Source organism: Aplysia californica, unplaced genomic scaffold (genome assembly GCF_000002075.1).
Source record: "Aplysia californica isolate F4 #8 unplaced genomic scaffold, AplCal3.0 scaffold00151, whole genome shotgun sequence".
Lineage (NCBI taxonomy): Eukaryota > Metazoa > Mollusca > Gastropoda > Aplysiida > Aplysiidae > Aplysia > Aplysia californica.
Window position 1 is genome coordinate 647471 of NW_004797421.1, and position 19986 is coordinate 667456.

Here is a 19986-nt window from a genome sequence, read left to right on the forward strand (position 1 = left end):
ACCATTTACAAAAAATAGGCCTACTGAATTGTAAATATACATTTTTAGTGTGCAGTACCTAAAGTATTTGTGTATTTGAGATGAAACCAGGTGCCTTAATGACAGTGCATGTATTTTAAACCTCCTGTTTTCAAATGTTAATAGGGCCTAAGATAAGTACGGCTAGACTTCTTGTCTAGCCGTACTTAAGTACGGGTAGACAGCCAGGCTAGCCGTACTTAAGGACGGCTAGACTGTCAGGCTAGCCGTACTTAATATTGATGGCTGAATTGTAAATGAAATTTTTAGTTTGCAATGCCTAAAGTATTTGTATTTCAGACAAAACCATAAGGTGCCTTACTGACTTGCATGTATTTGAACCTTTAACAGGCTTGAGTCGATAGGGCCAAACCTAGATCTAAGTACAGCTAGACTTCGTCAAAAAAATTGTGTGGACTCCCTTTCCCTCCCTCTCTCTCTTTCTCTCTCTCTCTTTCTCTCTCTCTCTCTCTCTCTCTCTCTCTCTCTCTCTCTCTCTCTCTCACTCTCTCTTTCTCTCACTCTCTCTCTCTTTTCTCTCTCTCTCTCTCTCTCACTCTCTCTTTCTCTTTTCATCTCTCTCTCTCTCTCTCTCTCTCTCTCTCTCTCTCTCTCTCTCTCTCTCTCTCTCTCTCTCTCTCTCTCTCTCTCTCTCTCTCTCTCTCTCCCCCCCTTTCCTCTCCATCTCTCTCTCTCTCTCATATACTTTCATACTCACAGAGGGTGGACCCATTTTTGCTTCTGAAATCGAATTTGTCGTGTTTTTTTTTCTTCTGTTGTGACTGAAACGGGAAAAGAAATTTTGTAAGTCCGACAAGTTATAGTAATAAAGTTGTTTGTTTGCTTCAGACTTTGAAACAGAATCGTGTGCGGCTCATGAAGCAGATGAAGGAAGAAATGGCCAACTTTCAGAAGTGGAAGCGAGAGAAGGACAAAGAAGTGATGAAATTACAGCAGAAGGTGGGATAGAACTGTTATTTCTGCGTTTCTTTCTCTTGTTTTCCACTCACAAATGGTTAGGTGAATATTGGTTTGGGGGGGGGGGGTGTTCTGCTTTGAAGAAATTTATAATTTTCACCCCAGTTGACACGGTTAGTTCTTGTTATTAAAGGGAAGAGGCTTTTGCATCGTAATTATAAAAAAAAAATTACATATTTTTTTACGCCCTTTTGACACAATTTTAGGTCATTTTGGCGGTGGGACTTATCAGGCTGAGAGTGAGAGAGATAGATACAACATCCTACCAGAAAGACAGAGATACTCAATAAAAATGTTCCCCCCACTTGGGAATTGTGCTTGGGCCTTCTGTGTGCAGTAGAGCAGAGCACATAACTGTCACACAGTAGTCACCGCCTTTGCACCGCGCCATTTGGCTGTATTCAAGTCGAAATGTAAACAATCGGTTTACTTGGGAGTCATTTTTGTGGCCCTGATGCAGTTATTATAACTTTGTCTCTTTAAAAAAAATTTACTGTATCTCATATATGATGACAGAAGTATTTCTACATTTGTCTCAAGATTCCTTGATGGTGATGTTGATATAAATACAGCAGTTTTAAATAGTTTCAATGAAAAGTTTACTATACCTTTATAAAGTTTATTCAATCTGATGTTGTTTATTTAACCCTATCCCTGGGGGCCGGAATTCTGTGCACACCGATTAGCGTATTTCGGCTACTTTGCAGTCCAACCAATGGATCCCAAATCAGCACGGCCTCACTTACCTTAGGCATGCCAAGCATCAGCGGGTCCCGTGTTTCCACAGCCGAAGTGTGCGTGCGTCAGTCTGCGTTTGTCACCTACTTTTAGAACCGCCTGCGTTGGTTTCAAAACCGAGGCGTACGTTTAGTTCGAAACACGTTACGTTTATAGCTCTTGATATTCGTTCAAGTTCAATGAAATTTTTAAAAATTGACCGACTTAGACATGAGGAACTTGAAAAGATAACCAGGAAACAAGAGTTCCATTTTTCAATTTAAAATCTTTTATATTGGCTTGATTTTACATAAAATGTTGTTTCCTGATGAAAATTGTTTTTTTTAAAAATGGTTTTGAAAATCATTGTGCAACTTGAAGGAAAAATTTGAGTAATCTGGCGCCTTGCAGGGAACGCTGTCTGTACGGAGAAGTTGATCTTGTCAGTGGATTAGAGTTGCATCTGTTGATGCCCACAGATGAGGATGATGTTAATCTGAATATGTATTTGTTAAGTGCACATATGTTTTTCTCTCTATTGTGTTTGTTCGTTATTCCATTCTTTCTTTCTTTATGATCTTTTCTGCTTCTTCTTTCTTTCGAGAGTGGTCAGTCAGAATGACTATCTCCTTGGCTGGTGATCACACTTTTTGTTGGAAGACAAATTGTGATGCAAGTGTTTGGAAGGCCCCCATTAATATGTTCTACTTCTATTCTTTCCCTCTGATTGTCTGTCTGCGCTGCTTTTTCTCTTGGCACTTACTGACTTATCATGTCGATGAGCTTCTTCTTTACTACAGCAGACAAAACAAACCTTTTTTTAAATGAGTTTCTCTCTCTTTAATTCAAAACACAAATAGCTGTCATTCTGTTATGTGAATATTTTGTGATGCTTACAGGACCGAAAGCGAGATGTGGAGGTACAGAGACTGAAGAAAGACTTCGAAAAGCAGCAAGCAGTGCAGAAAAGGAAGACAGCCGAAGTGAGTGGAGAGTTATGCTCACTGATTCGCTTGCTTTTTCATTTAAATGAAAGATTTTTAAAAAATCTTTAGTTGAATTACGTCATCTGAATCCCTAATGTGTCAATATTCTTTTATCTATTCTTCATCATAGTTTGCGATTAAATAATTCTACTTGATAGAGGGCTGCGGACAGTTGGAAAATGCCATTGGTAGATCTAAAATCTTTACTGTTCCAATGCCCGTCGGGTCTATCATTCTGTCTTGCTTTATCCCTGCACGAAATGATTATTGTATCGATGCGCTTCTCTTTACCGAAGTGTATGGATGGTTGGAGGGCGCTACCGGTAGGTTCTTCTTTTCTTTCCTTTTGTTATTTCTGCCCAGAGGTGCCTGTTTTCCAGACATTTCTTAAAATATGTATAAAGCTAACTGAATTTGGCTGTTCTTTTTGATACTAGATGTATTTAACAATACGATTAATTTTGTGTCACCATGCATGACTCTCCACAAGATCCAGACTCTTCCGGTCTATCTTTTTGTCTTGATTTTTTTCCTGCACTTAATGATCATAAATGTGCTCGTCTTTACTAAAAGAAAATATTACCCAATTGATGGTTGGTTGACGCTCTGGTGTGGTTTGCTCCTTCTTTCCTATCAAACATCTATTGTCCTGATCCCTCCTTCTTTTCTTTGTATGTTACTCTCTAGTGGAAACACCTCTGGACACGTATGACCTATTTGTATGGTCAGTGCTGTAAAATGTGTACTAAAACAAAAACATTACAAAAACATCAGGCTACAGCAGCAAACAAGCGACTGAGAGAGGCACTGGATAAGCAGAAGCTGGTGCAAGATGAGAGAACTGGGAAACTGGAGAAGTATGATTCTGCCAGCATTGGAAACAGAGTCAGGGTGAGTGGTTTTTAAATCTCTACTTTTTAGAAATTTCAAAAAAATTGTTGTTGTCAGTAATGGATTAGGATGGGAACTTTTTCTAACATTTTCAGAGAGCAGTGACAAAACAGCCCTTTGTTTTGTTTTTTAGCAATGTATTTTTTAATTTTTTTTCCCCCAAACATTACAACCCAATGCTCTAGTAAACCTTACAAAAAGTTTACCTCAAAACAAAATAATTGTTTCATGAAGGCAAAACACACTTGATTTCAATTCCCAAATAGACAGGATATTTTATTTTCTTTCTGGGATGTCGTATACCACACAGCTTAGGTTGGTTTTTACAATCAGTGGTCGCAGCCGGCCTCTGCGGTTGTCTAAATTAATATTCCCTCTGTGGTTTGACTGTCTGTCTGCATCACTTTTTCCCTGCACTAAATAAACGACCATCGTTGTGTGTTGATGATTATGCCTCTCTTTAAGCAAGCAAAACAAACGTCATGCAGAACATTAACCATCGTACCTTTTGTGGCATTCCTCTTCAGAAATGGCTGAGTCATGAGCTGGATGTGAAAGTGAGCATGCGGGAGACCCAGTACCATCTGACGGTGCTCATGCAGAACCGGAAAGAGCTGACTCAGCAGTTGCAAGCACTGAGAGATCAACTGGAAGGAGGTCCCCTGCTGGAGGTTAGTAGTGTGCTCTGTACCATCACTATACCTTCATTAGCGCAACACTTAATGGCGTCTGGCATCCTGCGCTTATGATGTCACCATGAGTTTCAAATGCAGTACCAGAGTGAGTGGTTAATTTGATGTTTAAAAGACCAGTATCCTTCCTTCCTCTTATCATTATGTTGGTTTATTTTAGCACTAAATTAGCACCCTGTAAATGACATACAGGTAATACTAACGTTTGTAATGTATTGGGGGGGGGGTGTCATGATGTTCTTTTCAGACAGTTTTCTTTCTGAGGGTGATGTCGGGGTTAAGGATGGAAAGGGTTAGCATACGTTATTTGTTTTACGTTCTGTCATACAGACATTCTCGCACACACAAGCACGTGCACACAAAGGCATCGATTTACTTACCTTACAGGTAGACTCATTGCATTTAGGCAGGAGACACAACCTCTTCACAACCTTTTTTAAGGTCACTAAGACCTTAATTTCAGATGTTAATGTGTTAAAATTGCTTTGCTGTATTTTCTGGCTGTTCTTTTCTGCTTTCTTCTTACCTTTTATCCTCAAATGAAATGGTCTGATTTTGAAATTAACATTTTGTGTCTTGTGGGGTATCAGCTCATATGTGGAAAGCTACATCTTTAGTCTGAATTAAACCAAAGAGATGGGCTGCGTTGATAAACTTGATGAAAAACTGCTACTCAAAGACGACTGATATCTCTGCCAACAGAGGAAATGGCAAAGCCCAGCCCTACTTCACATGTTTAACTTTCCATTTTGCTATTTCGACTTTCCTTTTATCCCTTTTAAAGGAGTTTCTATAAAAATGGTTGAATTTGTGACACTACTGTTGATTCTTCGGATATTTTTTTCTGGTGATTGCAGGCACTAAGTTTTAACTGTGTAATCATGAATGAGTTAACTCATATTTCCAAAAGTTGATGATACTATTATATTCTTTTAACCCTCAGAAATTCTCGTGGCTGGGCGAAAATGGAGACAAAGATGAGATCAGTTTTCAGGAGAAAGAAATCCAAAAGCAGATGAAGTCCATTCAGCTTGACATAGAATTGATGTGAGTCCTTGAGAAATGTTTTGTTCAGTATGCTTCTCCCCGCAGAGAATGTCATTTTCCTTATGAACAGACTGGCTTACCCCAAAAATGCAAGCTTTAAAAAAGAATAGATGAATTGATAAAAAATTGTCCATTTCACATGGTCAGTCAAATACAGATTGAATTTTGAAGAGAAATGCTCCTTAATGATATGATTTGATTAGATAAAATTGTATTTTATTGTCCGTGTGGGAAATTTTCTGTGGCTGTACAGATTTGGTAAATACACATCATGTAAATATTCATAGAATTTGAATTGTATATTACTTTGATTCAGTGCTTCCACTCTTCCGTATTTTTACGGAAATCCGTACTTTCTGCTAGTTCCGTACTTGTTTCTCCATCATTATCAACTTCCTGCGTAAAAAATTGTGGCAGTGGAGGACTACCGAAATTCCGTATCAAAAGATTCGTACTCATCTACATATCGTTTTGTATAAGTTACGGATACTTATGGTAATTCTCTCGGCAATAGTTTATGTTATAGAAACCTGCCAGATTGCGCATTTCCTGCCATCGGCCATTATTCCGCTATGCCCCCATGCATTCATTGAGAGTTGGTCGGCAGTACATTTTTTACCTGCAGATTGATCAAAATCTGGGGAACTTTTTTTGCCACTTTCCTCCTTTATATCATTCACTCATTCCGTCTGACTTTCTTCGGATTGTCACCACGGCTGGAAAATCTGCGCGTTGTCCAAATATATTGATTTGTGATCTTAAGACAGAAAATCACTGTCAGAAAGAAATTTTTTTTGCAAATTTATTGTCTAGATCTAGAGAAAATATCAGTGCGAAGATTCTACGGCGTGAGAACACGATAAGGGCCGCGAAAAACTACCGAAATCTAGAATAATTCGAAGTGGTGTTCCGAGGTTGTGACATGCGACATTCAGGTGTGAAAATTGAGGAAAATTAGGGTATACGCTGGGTAACTGTATTGTAAAGGTACATATCTATTCATTATTCCCAGGTTTGCCTTCTATCAATGGTGCGATGACAAATTAATTGGAATTATAGTAGCAATGGAAGGGGAACCTGCTTTTAAACATTGCCAGCAATGGAAAAATTTTGGTGAAAAAATCAAACAAGACAAAATCTTGGTGAAAAAAATAGGTAGTATGGATTGTTGGCAATCTCTTCAAACAGACTCCCAACCCAAATGCCATTTTCAACCCTCTAAAAGTACTAAATTTCAATTTCCTAGGGGGCTTCACCTCCTGAACCCCCCCCACAGCACACACCCCCCCCCCCCCTGCCCCCGGCAAAATTTTCCTTACTTTTCAGCTTCAGCTGGTGGAAGCACTGTAGATTATACACTGCAGGCCTGTCATCAATACCAGTGTGCTCAACCTGGATCTAATCTAAGTAATACACTATTCAAATTCGATGTATATTTACATAAAAGCTTATTGTATTTGTGGATCAGCCATTTATTTCATAATGCATTTTTCAATACCCCCTCAAAATTACAGGCATGACTTAAATGTTTTGATCATAAATAGATCTTTCAGCATAAAAGCTGATTCTATTTGTGGATCAGTCATTTATTTCATAATGCATTTTTTAATACCCCCTCAAAATTATTTTTAAAAAATATTTACATGTGATTTTTTTAAATACCCAAGTTGTATAAGATGTGCCTGTCTTTCCTCTGGGTTCCCCCAGAAGCATTTTTTCTCACATTCTGTCATGACTTTACTCTTTCAGAAATGTTAGTATTGAGGAGCTCCAGCAGAAGATTGTGGAAGCTGATCAGGGTGAGTCATAAAGTGTATAGTTCACCAGGTCTCAATTTCAGGTTTTCTGCTAGGGTTCTTATTTTTTTCATTCCTTTATCTTTTTTTATACCACTTTTCAATCTTTTGCAAGAGTGATTGTTTTATGATTTATTCATATCCGTAAAAAAAATTTTTTTAAAATTGTATGTGTATCATACATAATCACTTGTTCAATTCTTTTTCCAACAGTAAAAAAGGGTTGCGAGCGCTGTAAAAACCTCTACTAAAACAAACAACTGTAAAGGTGATCAGTAATCACAGTGATTGTGTGAGAATGATGGGGGGGGAGGGGAGGGGAGGATAGGCAGAGGGAAAGAGATAGAGACAATTGAAATGTTTTTCTATCTATAGAGATCGAATGTGTTATTGTCTTTAGTCATTCAAGTTTCAATTTTATTGTGACCGTTAGTGAGTTTTTATTGCATTATATATATTTTTGGTGAATGCATTGCCAGGCTCACCGCATGGCTTATTTTCTCATAGAATTTTTTATACTGTTTTATGTACACACGTCCATTAATTTTTAAAATGTGATATCTTTATTAATGCAATGCACATTGAACATTGATGATATTTATCATTATTATTATTTTCATTTTTTTGTATGTGTCCTTTGTCAGATTATGGGCATAAATGTATTTCAGCATTTTAGAGAATTGTATGTTGATTGGGCTAGTATGCATAAAACATTTTAATTTAAACCTTATTTTTATTGTGAAGCGCCTTTAGCCACCAGGGTGTGGATGCTATAGAAGTGATTATTATTATTATTACTATGATTATTATTATTATCATTATTTTTATTTTTGAGGGTGCGGTGGGGGAGCGGTTAGTGCTTCGTTTCCGAAGCGGAAAGTCCGGGTTCGAGCCTCGGTTCGGACACGCAGTTTTTTTGCCCTCTCCGGCCCACCCAGCAGTAATGAGTACCTGACTTCAAGTTGGGGAAGTAAAAGCGGCGTGGAAAGGAACTGGCCACTCTACCACAATATGCTGAAGGCCCAGAAAGTTGTCTCACTAACAAGGCAATTCCCAATATCCGGATCGGATGCGGGAACAACTTTACTTTTTTATTATTTTTATAATACATTTGTACTGACATCTGTGGTTCAATGAATAGGCTCTTCACCCCCCCATTTCCGCCTCACAAAGATATTCTATATATATATATATATAGTGAATCCATTTTTCTGCTGGGGTTGTTTCCCATGCAGCTGGGTTTGGCCGTTACTGGCAGGGTGGAGGCAGTATACTTTGATAGATTTTGGTTAATGTTTTGAGAATTTCATGCTCCTGGCATTTCATGTGGGTGGTTGGCGGGTGCTCTGTGTGGTTTGCTCCTTCTTTCCCCATTAAATATCTAGCGTCCTCACCTCTCCTCCTTTTTTGTGTATGTTGTTACTCTAATCTTCAGCACTTATGGGACCTAATTGTGTTGCATGTGCCGTGAAACTCTTACTTAAACTAAAACGAAGCTAAGGCATTTCATTCATCTGTTGTCTTCACTGGGACTTTTCTTTTGTCTTTGTTTAGAGTCAAAGGGCAAGTCAACATGGCAGAGTCTGCATACAATGAACGAAGCCAAATGTGCCATGAAGTTCCTGTTGGAGCAGGTATTGAAAAGATCTTCAATGATATTGGTCTCGTTGCCCTATTGTCCTGAGTGATTGTGCATGTTTTCTGGATTTTATTGTGTCAATAAGAAATGCTGTGGGCTTCAGAAGTCAAATATAGTACATTATGATATATCATATTAATAAATATCGGTTTTTGTCTTCATAAGTGGGAAGTCAGAAGGCGCCACTGGTAGGTCCTGCTTCTCCTCTTTTCAACTATTGTTTCTGTCTATCTGACTGTAATTGTGTCAGTGAAATTTTCTTTACTCATACTCATAGTACTTATATACTGGTTTTCGCAAGTTGACTTGTAGTACTTTGTATTTTCACTTGATGGTTTGTAAATTATGGAATTCTGAACTGGGGTTGTTTTGGGGTATTTTTAAGGCTCTACACCTATTTACCTCGGTTCCATTGTAGATGAATATGACAATTCAAGGGTCCCACCTCTTCAATAACCTTACAGTGTTGAAAGGGGCGTTAACATATGCAATTTCGTTTTCGTAACGTACATAATCCATTGCAAGTTCCGACTTGGTTGTAATGTCTTTAGTTTTTATTAGTTTTTCAGGTAGGGCAGACATTTTTTCCTAATTCTCCATCTTTCTGCTTAGTTATGATGCATCCCTCCTTATACCTTGAGTTTTCCCTGACCTGCAGTGTTGTGGCATAGTTTAGAATTAATGACGATGTTATCCATGATTAATACAGATCATAAGAATATATGTGATTGATATTGTATCTTCACTATGAAATCTTCTAGCTGGCGCAGTGTTAGTCAGTTGGTGTCATACTGGGCTATGATGTGAATGACCCTGGGTTACCTCCTGAATGGAGTGATCTTGAAATTCTTTGGGGACTTTCTTGCCTCTTCACCCATTTGGCTCTGTTCCATTAGAGACAGATGTTGATTTAGAAGTCCTGCCTCTTAGATAACGTTAGAATGTAGAAAGGAATGTTAACCCCATGCCGTGAGTTGAAAAAAAAACTGTATTCTTTTTTTGCCATGCGCCCCATATCCCTCCCTCTGTGCAGGCCATCAATGCTAGAGCAGACAACGTGAAGGCTAGCGACGAACTGAGAGAAGTTCTTGACAAAGAGAAAGATGATGTCCGAGAAGTGAAAACACTGAAGGCTGAGTTGAGCCGAGAGGCCGCCAAGCACCAGAGAGAGATGGACAAACTGAGGACAGAGTATGAGGAGAAGGTAACCAGGATTTTTGTGATCAGATTTTCTACGAACATGTTTGCTGCAATTTGACCTCTGTTCATTTTGAGTCGTATCTTATTGACATTTCTGTTGATGTAATCTTGCTACTGGCAGTTGTTGTTATTGATCCATCAACATCTGGGCTCTCGCCCTTCTGTCCAATGCCATGTAGTGATAAGTGCAGGTTTGCTGCAGTTGCTGTAATGTTCCGTAGAGTGTGTTATCGAAGTTAGGTCTCGGAGGGAGAAGTGTAGCTCTGATGTCATTTGGGGCTGTACAGTGGAAAAGGTGATGTCCCACAGTCTCATATGCATAGTCACACAAAGGACTCATTGGAGGAAGTTCTGGTTTTATTCTGTTCAAGTGAAAGTTGAGCTGTATATGTTCTGTTCGTAGGCGGAAGATCGTGGTCTGTTTCTTTCTCTGTAGGTGGTTGATATTGTCATTTCGTTTTGTTGTAGTCATATGTTTGAAAACTGCTCTGCCTGTTTTTCCCAAGGCCCATCTGTTCATCGAATCTTGTTTGCTGTTGCTTTTAATGATTTGTTTTGCAGTGTTGTATGAAGTTGGAATGTTGGGTTGTTCCTGTCTATATCCCTTTTTGGCGAGTGTGTCTGCTCTGTCATTTCCAGGTATGTTTGAGTGTCCGGGAATCCACTGCATCACCAGGTTGACACCACAGAATGTTATCAGATGATGGGAGCCAAACAGTATATGTGTCAAGTCTTTGTTTAGATAGTGATCATTTTCTATTGCTTGCAAGACTGACAGTGAGTCAGTGAAGATCACTATACTCTGTGTTTTGTTTGGATGAGTGTCAAAAACTGTGCGGAGATGGTATAGTGCTGTTTCAATTGCTATCATTTCTGCTTCGTAGTTGTTGCATTTCTCTCCACAGGCTGCAGAGATCTCATTGGAACTTCCATCTGGGTATTGTATTAGTATTCCATATCCGGCTTTAGTGGTGCCTTTGAATGCTGAGCCGTCTGTATAGACGTATATCCAGTCATCTGAGTAGCTGTCGATTGTTTGATATGATGCAAGCATCAACTTCACTAGGTCTGAAGATTTTGTGCTATTGTCTCTGAGAGAAGTTTTAATGATTGGTTTTTCATAGAAATGTGGGGAGGGATGTTTTGGTTGACTCTTTTGGTTTCTCTTCTGTTTTGTGGTAGATGGTGGCTCTCCATTAGTTCTGTGATGCGATGCATGCCTGATTTTTTTAAGTCGCTTTTTTGGTTTCCATGTTTCTACTAATTTCCTGTTTGGGTGGTTGGGGCACATTCTTTTGGTTCTTTCATAGAGCTCCAAAACTGCTTTATCTCTGCGAATTCCCAGGGGTTCAACATTTGACAGAATTTCACATGCGGCAGCAGGTGTAGATTTCATGCCACCATTTATGAAACGAAGGGCATTATTTTGGACCTTGTCAAAGGTATTGCAAGTAGTTGCCCTACACATAGTGAGTAGGCTATTGCTGTATTCTAGGGAAGATTGGACATAACCAAGGTATACAGCTCTCAGAGTTTGTTTGTCTAATCCCCATGAACTGCTAGCGAGTTTCTTTAAAAGTTGGAGTCTTCTTTTCGCCTTGTTCTTTATGCTCTCCACTTGGCTTTTCATTGTTAGACTTTGGTCAAGTTTGACTCCTAGATACGTTGGTTGTTCTTCTTTGGGGAGATTTTCATTTCCCATCTTCAGCTGGAGTTTTTCTTTGGCTGTTTTATGGCTCTTTGTAAAGATGGTGTATACTGTTTTCGAGCAGTTTATTTTGAGCTTCCATTTCTGACAGTAATTGTGGAGCCTCTTGAGGTCTTAATTTAATTTTCCTGCTCCTACTACTGTGCTGTGATGTGTCTGCAGGAGAGCAAGATCATCAGTGTAGAGTCTTTTCTGATTTCAGCACGTTCGTCACATCATTAAAGAATATCAGGAACAAGGTGCAACTCAAACAGGAACCTTGGGGTACAGGAACCTTGGGGTAGGCCCTCCTCGAGTACTTCTCTTGACGAGTGGGCATTGTTCACTTTTGTTTCGATGTTTCGATCCACTAGGAAAAACTTGATCCATTTATAGAGTTTCCCGTGTATCCCGAGGTCCATCATTTTCATGAGTAGGCCTTTTTTCCACACTCTGTCATACGCCTGTTGGAGATCTACAAAGGTGGCAACAGTGTGTTTAGTCTCCTGGAAACCATCCTGGCAAATGTATGAGCTAAACACATGCATTAAAGCCTTCACCAACTCTCTCTAGGTATGTTTTCCATGACCATCAACTACACTGAAGATTACCATCATCTGTGGTGTAACTTTTAGACTCTTTTCTGTCACGCACTGAAGACATGAGTTCAATTCTCCTGTGGGGAGGTTTACTTGTTGGATATCACCTTCTGTCTGCCGGGATGTTGTGTCCCTCTTAGTCCGGGTAGGCCCTAGGTTAAGAGCAGCTCATCTGCTAAATGATATAAATTGTGTTGATTGGGGCGTAAAGCATTTACCATCACAAGTTTTTCCAAAGGTTACAAAAAGCTCAGAATGTAAATCCCTGCAACATTTGTAAAGAGATTGGAAAAAGCTGGCACAATTCCAAAGATTCTTACAAATGTCTCATTTTATATTTGCTTGTTCAGGGGTTGGGGTGAGTGAGAATTGGCTTTGGAAAAGACTTGTTTTTCGAGGAAAGCATTGAAATGAGTTGCAAACAAAGAACACCCCCCGGGGCAGTGCCACTGACTGTAGTTTCTTTAGGCCATTCTCAAAGGGGGGACGTTTCTCGTTCAAGCATAGTAGAATTGTAAACGGGCTGACTCATGTCACGCTCGTAACTGTGCCTGATCAGCAACAGGGAACTGCTGCTTTTGCTTTCCTGATCCTTACTATTATCATTTTCCTCTACTTCTTTTGTATGTTTGTCACTCTCTTGTGACCTGCTATTTCCGGGGTGCCTTGATAGTCGAAGCAGACCTTGTGCTGTTGAAGCTAGAGAGGTGAGCCGTCTAAGTCTGATTCCCTGTAAAGACTTCTCTGTTGACACCCACCCCTTGGCGCTCATATGACCTTATGCAGTTTCGAGCGCTGTAAAACCCTCTACTATAAAAAATAAAAAAAAATAAAAAACAAGTGATATGAATTGGCAATATTTTAGAACATGTCTTTGGGAATGATATGATTTTCTTTTGAACTTGAATTCTCTGACAGCACCCCCCCCCCCCCCCCCTCTCCCCCCAAAAAAAAATTGAATAACTTGAATTATACTATTTCTATATTTCTAATGATTTGAAGTAGTTGCTCATTATATACTGAAGAGATGTTTTGAACTTTGCCATGCATATTATATTTTTTTCTTTCCTTCCAGACTCTTTTCTTGCTGAATGCTGATCCTCGAGGCAAAAATGCGAAACCTACCAGCAAAGTTGCACAAGAAAAAATTAAGCTTTTGGTGAGATTGTTTTCCATCTTTTTTACATGTATATATTACAGTCCAGCATGTTCATAGCAAACTGATTTTCCAGCCCAAACTTTTTGTAATTCTTGTATTTCCTGTGTATTTAAAACGCATAAATATCCAAAATTTGTACACATATAAAGAAAAGATATCTGCATCCCTCCGATTTCGCTATGAGCATGCTCGACTGTATTTGTTTAAGTCCAAGCTTAAGAACTGATGTAGTTGTTTCCATTGTATGTTAAACTCCTTTTCTGGGGCATCATATCTGTACATCAATATTGTGGTCAATCTTAGTGGAGCTGCTGCTTAATCTATTTCCCTTGTGAATAGAGGTTTACAAGCCTTGTTATTGGAGAAGTTGCTGCAGTAAAATGTCCCTTAGTGTTTTATTATTGTGTTAAGTTCTCTACTCTTCATGGGAAAGCTCAAGATTTTTTGGAGTATTGACTCTCAGAGACGAAACCTTCAGTTCGTGTTTATTTAATTCTCCCCAAATGTTTAAGCAGATTTATTTTTTGCCATACAATAATTTTTTTCAATCTAGAGTATATAATTTTTTTGTTTTCTGTAAAAGCTAGATATGCTACTTTTTTTATCTTGGTTTCTTCCAAATCCAATTTAGACATAATTCACTTTTTAGTCTTAATTAATCCATGTCATTTGTATTTTCAACAAAACTGACCCTTTTTTTTTCTTTTCCTCTAAAGAAATCATCAAGAAAATTTCCTTGAAAAGTTAGCAATACCAGTTTTCCTTTCTTATTGATTAATCTGTGCCGATTCTACTATTTTCTTTCTAATTGGGTTTATATGCCTCTTCTGTTATTTGCTTTCCAAATGAATCTATATCAATTGTTTTCTTCATTAACAAAGTCTTTGTGCCTGTTTAGAAAAACTATTCTTCATTTTTTTAAATATCCTCAATATTCTTTTCCGTGTCTGCCACCTGGCTGGTGGGCAGTCTAGTGAGTTGCTCTTTCTCCCTCCATCCTGTCATACTCTATATGTTTTCTCCTCAACGTTTTTGGAAATGGTGCCAAGTCTAATCATAATTCAGCAATTACTTCTCGACCACCGGTTTGGGTGTTTTGAGGGCACTTCTGGTAGGTGCTATTTCTCTTCTGTCCCCCTGGTGTTAGCTTTTACTTACGTATTTATGTATGTATGTTTGTCATTGTAATCCAATTTTCCCCTTGAGAATCAATAAAATGTAATTTGTTGTTGTTTTTCTGTGCATCAAATGATCGTTTTCGCATTGGTGTTCTTTGCCTTACTCAAACAAACCCTCTGACCCCTTCCTACTTGTTGGTCAATCAGGAGGCGAAGGTGGAGCGACTGTCAGGCTTGGAGGACACCCACCAAGAAAAGTTGAAGGAGTTGGAGCAGATGAAACAAGTAAGTACCTCTAATGTTTTCTGTTTTGCTATGAATCGACTTAAACTTTCTGTGCAGAAAATGCAATTATAAACCAATTGTCTTCCCCCAATATAAATGATAGTGATTTTTCTTTCTTTCTTTTCTTCTCTCTCCCCCCTTCTTAATTGGGCCAAGCACTGGACCTTTGAAATATGGGTGGTTGTTTTGGTGCTCTGATGGGGTTTGCTCCTTCTTACCTATCAAACATCTATTGCCCATCATGTTTCCTCCTTTCTTTTGTATGTTACTCTCTAGCAGCACCATCAATCTTTGCACAAAACTTACATGACCTATTTGTGTTGCAAATGCCGTAAAACTCTTACTAAAAACGGAAATAAAACTGAACCAAAATATTCATTTCTAAGTCCACACCACCTGGGCATTTTGGTGTTTGTAGAACGCCTTTCTGGACTCTCAGAATGGGCTTGAATCCTATGTTGTGATGGGTAGGCTATTTGTTGTCACACTTAGAAGATATAATTTTGATTCCCATGTCTATGTTATCTCCCTTCTGTCTGCTTAGATGGTCAGGCAGAAAGAACTGAAGCAGCCTTCCTTCTATATGATCTAAATTGTGTAGATGGAGAGTAAAAATGTTTGAAGTGTGTGTGGAGAGTCTCTGCTTTTTCTTCCTCATTTTTTTACATGGACTGTCTGAGCAGAAATTGTTTGTTTGTTTACTGAGCCCTGTCCCACTAGTTCTAGTTTTTAGCTGTAATTTTTGTTTCAAAGCTACACATTAAAATCATGCTTCTTTCCTGTATTTATTTTTCCTTTTATTTGTATGTGAGACAGCGTGGTGAAATCAGACACTCGTCAAAATAATGAAAATTGTGAAAACTGGCTTTTTCCCGCTGGTTTAGGAATTTTTAATGAATTTTTGTTTCTGGGCTCAACACCTTCTTTGTGTATTGAAGAACACATTTCTGTATGGATTTTTATTGAATAACATAGATTAAAGGCACAAAAAATGTAAACTATCAGTTTCCACTGACTCTAAAGCTAAGGAAATATGAAACTTTGGCAGCCATTTTCTTGCAAATTTAGCCTCTGAAATCAGGTGACCCCCACCTTCTTCAACTTCAATTGCCAATACCTCGACTTGTGTCCAAGATATGGATATTTTTATTATCGAAACAAAACAAATGAACAAGCTGTAAGATGATACCAATAACTTCACACGCCCAAAAATTGACGAGCGCCTGATTCCACTGCATTGTGACACATGTATTATATCTGTTCAGAATCATATCTTGTTCTTCTCTCTTTTTTTCTTCTTCCTCGCCTCTCTTCTTGTTTCTTTGTCTGTCTTTGCTTTTCCATTTCTGTGCTAAAGCTCATGAATAGATGGGCAGACAAGACTGGTTTTCTAAACCCAAAGCTAAGCTGTGTGGTCCATGGCTGTTGGTTCTACCAAAGTAAAGAGTCTCTTGTCTCTATTTGTGCTGTAGGCCATTCTCGAGAGTAGGGCCTACTGTTTATGTGCTGTACATGTGTCCCCCACCTCCACCTTTTTTGGGGGGGGTTGGCTAGTTGAAGATCTTTCGTGAAGGTGAAGTGCTGTTTAAAAATTAAAAGTTTTTGAAAATTTTGTGGTTCATAATGTAAAGCTTGGGGACGCTTATTTGTATTTTTGGGGGGAACGAAAAAAAGGTGACTACCGGTAAGTACATCAGTTAATGCAGCTGTTTCTTGTTTAAGTTTCTCCTGTGTAAATTTGACCATGGCTCAAGAGGACTGAACTTTTGCCATTTGTGCAGACATGATGCAGGTTGCGATAAAATTGGATGCTCGGGAAAAGCTGTTTTTGACTATGTTCTTAAACGAGAGTTGACCTGGTTTTATGGCATTTCTGTTAGGCTGGGGTCACGTGTAGTGGCGGTCAGTCGCATCCGTTGTCTCAGTGTCCGTCTGCGTCCTCTGCCCCCCAGAAAATGACCACCATGATGTACAGTAGCAAGGCCTACCGACTGATGCCCGATCTGGACATGGGCGCCAACTCCTCACCGTTCCTTAACCCCAGGCCCAAGGTGAGCCAAAAAAAATTTTTCCATGTGTGTAGTGGGTAAAGTTAAACTTCTTTATAAATAGATCTTTATTGGTGGTTGGTAGGTGCTCTGGTGTGGTTTGTTCCTTCTTTCCTGTCAAATATTTATTGTCCTTATCTCTTCTCTCTTTTTTTTTTGGTATGTTACTCTCTAATCTTCAGCACATCTATGACCTAAATGTATTGCCAGAACCTTAAAACGCTTACTAAACCTAAACCTCTTGTTCTTAATTCTTCAGTAGGGATTGCCAAACATTCGCTAAATACAGCGGTATGTCAAAGAGATGGTTAAAGGGTGTCATTTTGGTAGTTTTCCCCCTTTTTTTCCCCTCTGACGTTTGCCTGTCTTTCTTTTTCCTTAAACTGAATGCAGAGCTGCCCATCATCACGAATTTGGCCGAATCGTTATGATTTTTATTCAGTTTTATGAATATACTATACGATCGAAAATAATTTTTTTTTTTTAATGTTGGTTATCACAAACCACTGCCTGATGAATATGGGGAGAAAAATTGTAAAAATACTCTTACTAAAGGGTGAGTTTTTTTGGGTTTTTTCACAGTTGGACACCAGTTCATCCACACTGAACAGTACCTTTGTTGTGGATGAGGAACAGGAAGAGAAACCGCAGCCTACACGGGCCGTACTACAAGCCAAACGGAAAACTAGGTCGGGTGACAAGAACAATGAAACATTCACGTCTTCAGAAACGGAGAACGACTCGAGTCTTGGCACAAAGAGCAGGCGGAAGCAGAAGGGAGTGAAGAAAGAATTGATGGAGGAATTTTCAGAGAACAAAGATGACAGTGTGAATGAGCCGGCAGAGAAAAGGTTGTCGTCCAACTTTCTGAAACGGCGGTCCGGAGAGGATCCCTCGGATGACACTGATTGCGATACGAGCCGAGAGAAAAAGAAGAAAAGGAAAAGGACCCTGCTTTGCAACTCCACCAAAGGATTCTTTGCTGATCTCAACACACCATCCTGAGTGATGATGATCTATTAGTAATGTATTTGTGTAGTATGTGACAAAATGATTTGCTTTTCGCACTCAGCTATTTCAGGGTCTGGGACAGAACTGCGATTTTCTCATTTCTGACTCCCCGGCTTCATGCCTTTAACTTTGGAAGCAAAGTGGATAGACTGATACTGTTTTCACCCTCTTGTATGGCTTGATGAAAAGATCCCTTCAATGGCATATTGACACCTTTAATACATCATGGAATAGCACAATTTTCCACATCTTGATGTACCAGGGAATGCAAAGAGTTGTAAGGAAAGGGCTGATTTGCTTCTCGTAGTGTTGTATTGTCAGATTGTGCGACATTATAACTCATTTTGTCATGTAGTGTTGTGTGTCTACATCCGTAGTTGTTCCGTGCTTGTATGAGTGGTCTGAATGAGTCAAACGGTACTAAAACTAGACTTTTATTATCTCCCCCTTTTTTTTTCTCTTTTCCTCCTTTTTTTTGGTCTCCTGTATATACGAGCAAAATTTGCCCTACATTACCAGACTTCTACTTGACATCTTGTCAGCCCAGCCTGCACCTCTAAGATTCCACAATTTGAAAGAATGAGATTATGTTTTGTAAAATCAAAATCTATGTCAATGTGGCTGGATGTCTCTTTGTACACTGTTTGGATCTCATGAGTGATGTTTTCTTGTACCTTCGTCTGTCATCCAAGCTTGTGTTCATTCTTTTCTCCTTCTGTCCATCTTTGTGTGTGCATGTTTGTCATAAGTGTATTGTATTCAAGACTGTCAAAGTACTGTCTCGCTGACAAGCTACGATCAATAATGGCCTTCGTCAGACCAAAGCACCATGCACAGAGCAGAAATGTCAAATCCCTATTTGCTATGGTTTGATACAATCAAAGATAGTGCATAACAAGATGGGCCACTCAGCCAAAAAAGTGTCCGCAGGAAGTTCGCTCTTTGCTTCAGATGGCGCTGCAGTCTGTTTTGAAGCTCTCTTTCGTTTTTCCAGAAGAAGAATAGGAATAGCACCTCCTTGCGTGCGCAGATCGATTGCTGTTCATTAGCAGTTCGGGTTCGTTCAGAGTGGAGTTATCGTTTTTAAAAAATTTAATGACCTCTAGCCTTTCATTCTAAAGTCAAATTAAACGAAGAAAACAATCACCCTTTCCTCTGGAAGAGGTTTTTTGTAAGCGTAACCATTTTTAAAAAGCATTCTTCCGAAATTCATTCAAAAACTTGCTAGTTTCACTTTGATTTTTTTAGCTCAAGTAGGATAACTCTGTTCCCAAAAGGTGCGCTTTTGCGAAGAGGGCGCCACTGAATTTTGAGGACACTTTTTTAATTGGCTCAAAGAGAGAAGTGGCCCCTCTTGTTATGTAGACTCTTTGATACAATTGAGGACAGCCAGATTTCCTTTCATGGAGGAGCAAAAATTCAGGTCACGAGTTGGTGAATTTTTTGGTGAACATTATGGCCAACAGCCAATTATAATGGTCATGTGACATCACAGGGGTCAGATTATTATTTTGTTGTTGTTAGTGGGTTTGTTTGTTTTTTTTTGTTTGTTGTTTTTTTTAGAGGGGGGGGAGGGGGGGTCCACCTGGAGTGTGATAGGCTTTAATGGGACTTTCCGGCCAAGTTTGAAGAATCAAAGGGGAGATCTATTTCACAATACAATGTGCTTTGGCTTGCATCATTCCCTAGCCCTGTCTGGTCTAATCCTGCATTTGACTAAAGGTCTACGTCAGATTTAGGCTTAAAGCTTACTGACCCACAGTGGCATTCCCTTTATACCATGCCCGCACCTCATCATATAAGACACAATGGGCTAACTTAATTATTTTTAAAAAGTCATTATAACCCCCAAGTCTGGACAAAGGATGAACTTAAAAGTGTTTTCTTTTATTTATTCAAACTATGGTGATTGATTAAAAAAGCCATTTTTGTAGCTTGTTGAACTGTTTGTATTTCATGTGTCTTTCTTTTGTCCTATCTAAAATCCAACTTGGTGCTAGTGTATAGAGAACACCGAGTGATCTGAATCACTGTCTGTACATTTGTACAGCATCGGCATTATTCCATGTTATTGTGCATACCTAAGATGGACCAATTACAATTTTTCCTGTCAAA

General features: G+C 39.0%; 1 protein-coding gene across 3 annotated transcripts in view; it reads left to right on the top strand.

The window, feature by feature from the left end:
• Window positions 1–18827, top strand: part of LOC101849286 (chromosome-associated kinesin KIF4A) — a 41624-nt gene extending 22797 nt beyond the window's left edge. For 2 of the 3 annotated variants that reach the window (XM_013081914.2, XM_013081915.2), the window contains exons 15-26: window positions 868–978; window positions 2613–2696; window positions 3474–3590; window positions 4118–4261; window positions 5226–5329; window positions 7079–7128; window positions 8680–8759; window positions 9798–9968; window positions 13326–13409; window positions 14735–14812; window positions 16738–16863; window positions 17443–18827. In XM_013081914.2, the coding sequence (XP_012937368.1) occupies window positions 868–978; window positions 2613–2696; window positions 3474–3590; window positions 4118–4261; window positions 5226–5329; window positions 7079–7128; window positions 8680–8759; window positions 9798–9968; window positions 13326–13409; window positions 14735–14812; window positions 16738–16863; window positions 17443–17865 (1572 nt within the window). In that variant the 3' untranslated portion in view covers window positions 17866–18827. The remainder of the gene's footprint in view (window positions 1–867; window positions 979–2612; window positions 2697–3473; window positions 3591–4117; window positions 4262–5225; window positions 5330–7078; window positions 7129–8679; window positions 8760–9797; window positions 9969–13325; window positions 13410–14734; window positions 14813–16737; window positions 16864–17442) is intronic. The other variant, XM_005097277.3, reaches the window with a different exon arrangement.
• Window positions 18828–19986: the final 1159 nt, after the last annotated feature.